At 42.3% G+C, this 8,381-nt stretch overlaps 1 protein-coding gene across 2 annotated transcripts in view; it reads right to left on the reverse strand.

Annotated features, from left to right (window-relative positions):
* Positions 1 to 785: 785 nt before the first annotated feature.
* Positions 786 to 8,381, reverse strand: part of TXK (TXK tyrosine kinase) — a 63,927-nt gene continuing 56,331 nt past the window's right edge. For both annotated transcript variants that reach the window (XM_059383533.1, XM_059383540.1), the window contains 2 exons: positions 7,129 to 7,286; positions 786 to 3,818 (listed from right to left, as the gene is read on the reverse strand). In XM_059383533.1, the coding sequence (XP_059239516.1) occupies positions 3,750 to 3,818; positions 7,129 to 7,286 (227 nt within the window). In that variant the 3' untranslated portion in view covers positions 786 to 3,749. The remainder of the gene's footprint in view (positions 3,819 to 7,128; positions 7,287 to 8,381) is intronic.

Consider the following 8,381-nt stretch of genomic DNA (forward strand, 5'->3'; position numbering starts at 1 on the left):
AGTACAACTACATACAACATGGGTGGATTCAACAAACATATTAAGTGAAAGAAGCCAGGCACAGAAAAGTACATACCATTGAATTTCACGTACATGAAATTCAAAAACGCCCACACTAATCCATGATGTTGGAATTAGGATATTGATCACTATTGAATTAATGACTTGAATAGGAAACAATAATGGATTCTGAAATTCTGGAATGTATCATTTCTGGATCTGAGTGTTAGTTACACAGACCTACTCACTTTATGAAAACCAAACTATATACACGTGATTTGTGTACCTTTTTCTCCCAGACCTGGGAGGATTTCAGGTTTCCCTTATCCCAGCATGTGAAGAGCACAGTTTTTTGAGTATGTCCCAAGATCAGTTGGGAATGCTGGGTCTCCGGGCCGGACATGTGATTGGTGCACTGTGAAAATCTCTGATCTCTGAGACAGCACATAAGCAGGGAGACCTGTGAGTTGTAGGCCCACAGGACCAGTGGGAAACCAAGAGAGAAGCTTCTTTGTTTAAAGACGAACTCCACACACCATGGCCTCATCCCCCAGCAATCAGACACACTCCAGGTGGGTGAGGAGGGACCCAAGCCTCTATGCATGTGAATGATTGGGAGGCTTCATTGAAACGGAAGGGCCATGCGTGCCCTTCTCTGTCCTGAGCCTCTCTAAAGAGCTGAGCAAACATCGTGCTGGATCAAATGCTATCGTCGTATCACGTGCATTTGATTGCCGATCAAACACGTTGCCAAGACAATAGTGGGACCATGCATTGTACTTTAATAAGAAGTTTATTAAGGAAAAAAAATCCTTTGGCTATTCTTGCCAAGTGAGTATTTACCCTGAACATATTCTATTCTTGGCCTCCAAATTCCTTCCATTTTTCTGGACTTCCCCTCTCTCCTTTGACCCCGTCTTCTCTTTTCAATGGCTCTCCCTCATAACCAACCCCTAAATTCCCCGTTCATTTCTTATCCAGGGTTGTTTATTGCACTGTCTCACCCCAAACTGTATAAGCTATCCACAGAAAACTCCTATCAATAACGAATACTAAGATTGGTTGCAACACAAAGTTCCCTTCCAAGGAGACGTTGTATGACTACTTCTTTAAGGAAATTTTTTCTTTTCTTTTTCCTTTTTTAAAGAAGTTTTTTCTTCTGCTAGACGAAGAATGCTGAATCTCTGTCTGAAGACATTCTGGGGGTGGTTCCATCGGTTAGGTGTGTGCCTTTGGCTCAGGTCATGATCTCAGAGTCTTGGGATCAAGATTCACATTAGGCTCCCTGTTCAGCAGAGTCTGCTTCTCCCTTTCTCTCTCCCTCTCCCCCTGCTCATCCTTGCTCTCTCTCAAGTAAATAAAATCTTAAAAAAAAAAAAAAAAGACATTCCAAATTCATACATGATCTGGAGCCTCAGTTACAGACATGATAGCTCCGGTTACTCTTGCTTCTTGGTATCTCGAACTTTCCAGAAGTGTCAAATCATGAAGGGCGAGAGCTTGCCTACCACTCCCAACGTATGCTCTTAGATGGGCCAGCGGCTGCCATCTGACCTCCAGCAATGACTTATCTCTGGACTCGTTCTTGATCTGTACCCTGTCTCCCTGCATTGCACTGACGGCAGCTGCTCTGCAGTCGACCCTAACTTTTCAGTGTTCAGATTTTCTGTTTATCCTAACGTTAACCTTTCCCCTGGCCTTGGCTTTTACTGTTGGATAGTTTCATGCCCTCTTGCACTAAACTTTGGCCTATCTCACTTGAACTCGAGTCTCAGTAGTAGGAGCCCTGTCTCACCTCCCATAGTCATGAGGAAGAGTGGTATGATAGTCTCAGAAACAGCACAGGGTCTCATACAAATATTTCCGAGCGCAGCACTTGAATTATCAGAGTTGAACATTCTCGTGCCTGATGTTCCTTATTTCAGTGCGCGTTGACTGAGGACCACGGATATTCAGATGTATCATTTTTGCCATGGGGAAATATGACGTAAAAGTCACAACTACTACCAGCCAGCTACTTAAATTCTAGTGAGACTATAACGCAGAACCATGACACAGGGAGGGACGGTGTACAAAGACTAGGCTCCCATTGTGAAACCCTACGGTGAGAACATTAGTGCTTTTGGCAACCCCCTTCTTCCAATGGGAATTCTGAAGCACTCATAATGATAAAGATAAATTTCCAATCCCTTTTACAAACAATGCATGAGAAATTAAGGTTTAATTATGACTACGCTTACTTTGTCTTGAACTCAAAGCCCTGGACTTCGGAAATAATGGAGCTTGAGGTAACAATCGGATATCTTGTTTTTGCCTCCTCTTGTTCTTATGGAAAAAAAAAAACAAGTAATCCTCTAAAAAGATACTGGAGGTAATTTTTCCAACCAAATGAGGCTTCTTGCAAAATCAGACCCATAAATACAGAGAATGAATTGATGGTTGTCATAGGGAAGGGGACAGCGAAATGGGCAAAATGGGTGAAGGGGAGTGGGGGATACAGACTTCCAGTTACGGAATATATAAATCACGAGACTAAAAAGCACAGCGTAGAGAATATAGTCAATGATATTGTAATAGCATTATATGGTGACAGATGGTAGCTACCCTTGTGAGTACAGCAGAACACACAAAGATGTTGGATTACTATGTTGCACACCTGAAATTAATATCACACTGTATGTCAACTAAACTCAAAAAAAATTTTTAAGACTTTAACTTAAAAAAGACATGAAATCTTCAAAATATATAACTTTTCTTTACCTAACTGTGCAATAAGCATTCTTTTACACTATGAGGAAAATAAAATAAAACATATACATTGCACATTTAAAAAAAAAAAGTCTTTAAAACCATTCAATTTCACACAAAGTATGAAATTTTAGCATTGGAATTCAGGTTCTGAACTAACCCTGACAATGGGTATTGCTGGAAACAGGAAAGTCACCAGGTCCTGTTCAAAGAACTTTGTCTTCACAGTGTTTAAAACTGGAACACCGTGGCGCACCTGGGTGGCTCAGTTGATTAAGTGTCACACTCTTGATTTCAGCTCAGGTCCAAACTTGATCTCGGGGTTGTGAGTTCAAGCCCCACATTGGGCTCCATGCCTATATTATTTAAAAAAAAAAAAAACTGGAATACAAGAAACTGTCTCCAAAATTATCATATATGTGCAAAACCAATTTGTTAAATAACATAAGGAAGATTATACAAGAGTTTAAGAATGTTCACATTCATGTGGCTTATAAAAAGGCATTTTCCACAAAGATCTGTATAGCTCAGAAGCATTAAATTCTGCAGAGAAGGCTCCTTTAATCCATGAGTTAGCAGAATGTCTTCATTTTAGCAAGCCACTGAGGTAAGGAATGTCACTCCTCTTCCGAAAAGAAATATTCTCAGCCCTGTAACGGGTCAGGTTTTCATCTACCGTTAAGTGGTTCTCAGGGCTACTTTCATGAGAAGCAACCACTAAGAAGAAGGTTATGGAGAATTTTTTCCTTTCTTCACATTTGGGAAACAAATAGGACAGGAAAAAAAAAAGGGAGAGTTTGGAAGTCCCTCTCCAACATCCGTGTGGAAAAATGACTGCCAGGATATTCTTAAATTTTAAAGTTTGAAAAGCCGGTGATCTCTGCACTGTTTTCAAGAGTCAGCAACTCTAAAGGAAGGTGTTCATCATCAGTGACCCCACACAGGATTTCCTTTTGTGGTAATTTTGCAAGATGATCCTCTGGGTTGCCATTCCGTTCAGGTCACCAGGTTTCCGCAATCTCTGCGAGAACCTGCAGCAACTCAGCAAATGTAGGGCGGCCTTTAGCTTTCTGGAAAAGAGAAACAGAGACGGTCAGCTCAGCCTGAAAGTCGCTCAGATACCATCTCTGAGACACACTAGCAGATGGAAGAGAAAGTTATCTGGGCTGACACACCGGGCATGCCTGGTAGTTGAGCGAAGCATAAGTGAAATTTTAAGAGTACAGAGCACTGACAAAACAACTTTAGCTGCAAACCCGATATACCTGAGGCCATTTCGGTTTAAACTGTTAAAATTAAATACATTTTTAAGTTCTGTTCTCTGTCACACTGGCCACTTTTCGGTTCTTCAATAGCCAGGCATGAGCACTATATTGGATAGCGCAGACATAGCACAGTTCCATGGCCACAGAAAGTTCCTTTGGACAGCACTGCCCTAGAGATCTATTTGGATGCCGTGATAGGCATGGGGTACAGAAGAGCTGGGAGAGAATGGGAACCCAGACTTCTAGGCTCTCAGGCTCTGCCCAGTTATTCACTAGACTTGCTCCGCTGGAGAAAGAAGGATTTCAGTCAGAAAGCAAAAGGCGTGTTTTTTTTTGTTTGTTTGTTTTTGTTTTTGTTTTTTTTTTAATAAGGGACTTTGCAGGTCCCTCTGTGCTATCTTAAGGCTCAGTCAACAAAAGCCCCGGTCACAGACACAAGGATTAGAACATTTTTCCTATTTCACCGTGGGATGTGGGTTTGGCTTTGGCTCCATGTGGAGGAAAAGACAACACTGTTGGCATCTTTAAAACCCATGAGAAATAGAACCACCTGTGGTAGCCACATTCTCTCGAAGACCACTGGCAGCAGAGTTTGTGGGGAGACACCACCCTTAGTGCTTCCTAAACAGAGGGGCCCAGTGGAAAGGACCAAGCTGAAGGGTGTGGAAACACACATTCGAGTTCTCCTTGAGGTTTCAGGAATAATTTCTGGAGTTTTTAGAGAAGGCTGACATTCTGTAGGTAGTAGAGCATATGAAACAGTATGTGTGTGTCAGAGTGCATGTGTGCATGCGTGTATGTGTGTGTGTGTGTGTGTGTGTGTGAAGGATAATATGATAACATTTAAATTTAAAGGTACCTGGGGCGTCCGGGTGGCTCAGTTATTAAGCATCTACCTTTGGCTCAGGTCATGATCCCAGGGTCCTGGGATTGAGCCCCGCTTCCCTGCTCAGCGGGGAAAATGCTGCCTCTCCCACTCTCCCTGCTTGTGTTCCCTCTCTCACTGCATCTCTCTCAGTCAAATAAATAAAAATCTTTAAAAAATATAAAATAAATAAATTTAAAGGTGCCTAAGCAGTTAGGGCATTTAGATTACCTTAAAAAGTTGTATCATCACTAGCCATCAGGGAGATTCAAATTAAAACTACATTGAGATATCACCTTACACCAGTTAGAATGGCCAAAATTAGCAAAACAGGAAACAACATGTGTTGGAGAGGATGTGGAGAAAGGGGAACCCTCTTACACTGTTGGTGGGAATGCGAGTTGGTGCAGCCTCTTTGGAGAACAGTGTGGAGATTCCTCAAGAAATTAAAAATAGAACTTCCCTATGACCCTGCCATTGCACTCCTGGGTATTTACCCCAAAGATACAGATGTAGTGAAAAGAAGGGCCATCTGTACCCCAATGTTTATAGCAGCAATGGCCACAGTCGCCAAACTGTTGAAAGAACCAAGATGCCCTTCAACAGATGAATGGATAAGGAAGATGTGGTCCATATACACTATGGAGTATTATGTCTCCATCAGAAAGGACGAATACCCAACTTTTGTAGCAACATGGACGGGACTGGAAGAGATTATGCTGAGTGAAATAAGTCAAGCAGAGAGAGTCAATTATCATATGGTTTCACTTATTTGTGGAGCATAACAAAAAGCATGGAGGACATGGGGAGTTAGAGAGAAGGGGGTTGGGGTAAATTGGAAGGGGAGGTGAATCATGAGAGACTGTGGACTCTGAAAAACAATCTGAGGGGTTTGAAGTGGCGGGGGGGTGGGAGGTTGGGGTACCAGGTGGTGGGTATTATAGAGGGCACAGATTGCATGGAGCACTGGGTGTGGTGAAAAAAATAATGATACTGTTATGCTGAAAATAAATAAATGAAAAAAAAGTTGTAGGCAAATTCCCTTTTGCAAACAAATAAATCAGCATAACCAAAAACATTGTTTTAGTCAATGCTCTGACCATGATTTGAGACTGACATCATTTACTCGGGCCTCCTGTCAGCCTCTGATTTATTCCCTTTTCTGTTTCCTCTCCAGAGATAAATGAAATCTTAATAACTATTATATTTTATGCACCTGTACATGTCTATTGTTCCATAGGCAATATATCTTTCTAAGCTATCCACGCTGTTATTGCTAAGAAGCTCTTAAGATAGCCATTTGCTACTGATAGCTCACTTAACATCTGCCTATCTTTTAAGATTTCCTCGCAGAGCAGTTCACTATATGTAAAATATTTTCAGACATCAAGGATCTTTATAAAATTAAAACTTCTTTAAAATGTGAGCAAGGACATGGCTCTTAAAATACTGAGTGTTTCAGTGCTTGTGGATTGCGAATCAAGTGATTGCTTTTTCAGCTGGGAGGAAACTCCTCATCCCACTGTGGGTTTTTTCTCCACGGACACTGTCAGCTGGAAGGAGAAAGCTGTCAAAGGTCACAGAGGAGTCTGATATGAAGGGGAGACGTGAGTTGGGTCTGTGCCCTGAGAAGACGGGACATGTCTGGCTTTATTTTAAGTGTTGGCATTTCAAGAGAAAGAAAAGCTGGACTGACGCCCCCACCCCCCACCCCAAGAGAGAAGTTCCCAATTACAAGTTCAGGGCACACTTTCTGCCTTTATTCCTAATATATCAGGAGTCTGAAGTGCCAAAAAAGAGATGAAACCCACTAGAGTTAGCCTTGGAAAAGCAAGACAACTTATAGCGGAATGAAGTAAATATAAACATCCTTCTCTTTCCGTGTAGACATTTACCAAACCTGACTCTACCCTTAGTTTCCACCCCCCGGTTGTCAAAGGGAGTGAAACATCTCACTGCTGAGGCTCTAGTCACATCAAGAGTTTCGCGGAGAACCAATCTCAGACAAAGAAGATTTGAAAAAGGCTCTGAATTCCTCAGATGAATGGCCGTGGTTAAAAACAAAATGGGTTCATGACTCCATAGTGGGAGTTTCAGATAGAAATAGCCCTTCTGGCTCTTAGGGATTCTTATCAAGAAACAGACTCCTTCTCCTGCGCTGGTGGAGTCCTGGGGTCATGTTTGTCCCACTCAGGTCTGTTCTCAGATGCTGGGGCTGCCGACCTTCTCTGGAGAGCAGGGAGAACTCACCTCGTGCCAACAGCTGTACATGACTTCATAGACGCACATTGGAGCCAGTTGAGGACGGTACAGGCGGAAGCCTTGAGAAATGGCTTCCACGACTTGCAAATTTGACTTATTCTCAAACGGCATTTTTCCTTCTGTGAACACTTCCCACATCAAAACTCCTACACACGAAATGCATGTAAACAAGAGGTTACTTGAAACTGAAACAACTGTTTTAAACTGCAAGGCCTTATTTTTCTCTTTCAGCCTTTGAATTATAATCACCCAGAATGAGAGGAGTTCTATCTAGGAATGGGACCATGTGTGTCTTCATTTTCGAACAGGCCTACAACCTGAAAATATTCCAAGTGGAAACAATGCCTTTCTTTTCCATTGGTCTTGACTGCCTCCTGAGTGAAAGAAAATGCTGCCAACATGTTCGTTCCTAAGTATGTTCCTGTCTTCACATCCTGAAATCAACAGGCCTCTTTGCCATTCCATAGAAAAATGACAGAATTGTGTGGCCAAGAGTTTACCAGCCAATAGAAGTCACGTGTTTCCCTCTTCCCACTGAGAGATGAGACTGCTGGGTAGAACAGAATATCTAGAAGGGGCTTATGTTCTATAATCATTGACTGGTTGATTAGTGAAACTCCCTCAAGGTTCCCATTTGAACTTCATTTAATTATTCACTTTTTCTAAGAAAATGTATTATGTATTGATTAAAGACCAGGCAGATGCTAGAGCCAGAAGACTCCAGAAACCAGTCCTTGGGCTTAAGCAGCTCACTGTCCCATGGATGATAGAGACAAGTGGTCAGGTAAAACTCAGAAATTCTAACTGCTCTGTAACCACATGAACCAACCCTGTGCTGCTGATTGTTCATTTCACAACTTGACTGCTCCCCTGTAGAATGTAAAATGTCACCTGCTGAAACTACCAAAAGTCAGTGGAGAGCTATGAGATCAATGATACAAGTTTAACCTTATGTGGACAATAAAATTCACACCCTTCTGAAAGTGCAGAGGTCTCTCTGAACCCAAGAAGCTATCCAGCGGGGTCTGGGCAAAATAGAATGGATAGCTTATTGCAAACTGACTGCCACTTTTTTTTTTTTTTTTAAAGATTTTTTTATTTATTTGTCAGAGAGAGAGCAAGCGAGAGCGAGCACAGGCAGACAGAGTGGAAGGCAGAGTCAGAGGGAGAAACAGGCTCCCTGCGGAGCAAGGAGCCCGATGTGGGACTCGATCCCAGGACGCTGGGATCATGACCTGAGC

This window comes from Mustela nigripes, chromosome 1, assembly GCF_022355385.1.
Source record: "Mustela nigripes isolate SB6536 chromosome 1, MUSNIG.SB6536, whole genome shotgun sequence".
NCBI lineage: Eukaryota > Metazoa > Chordata > Mammalia > Carnivora > Mustelidae > Mustela > Mustela nigripes.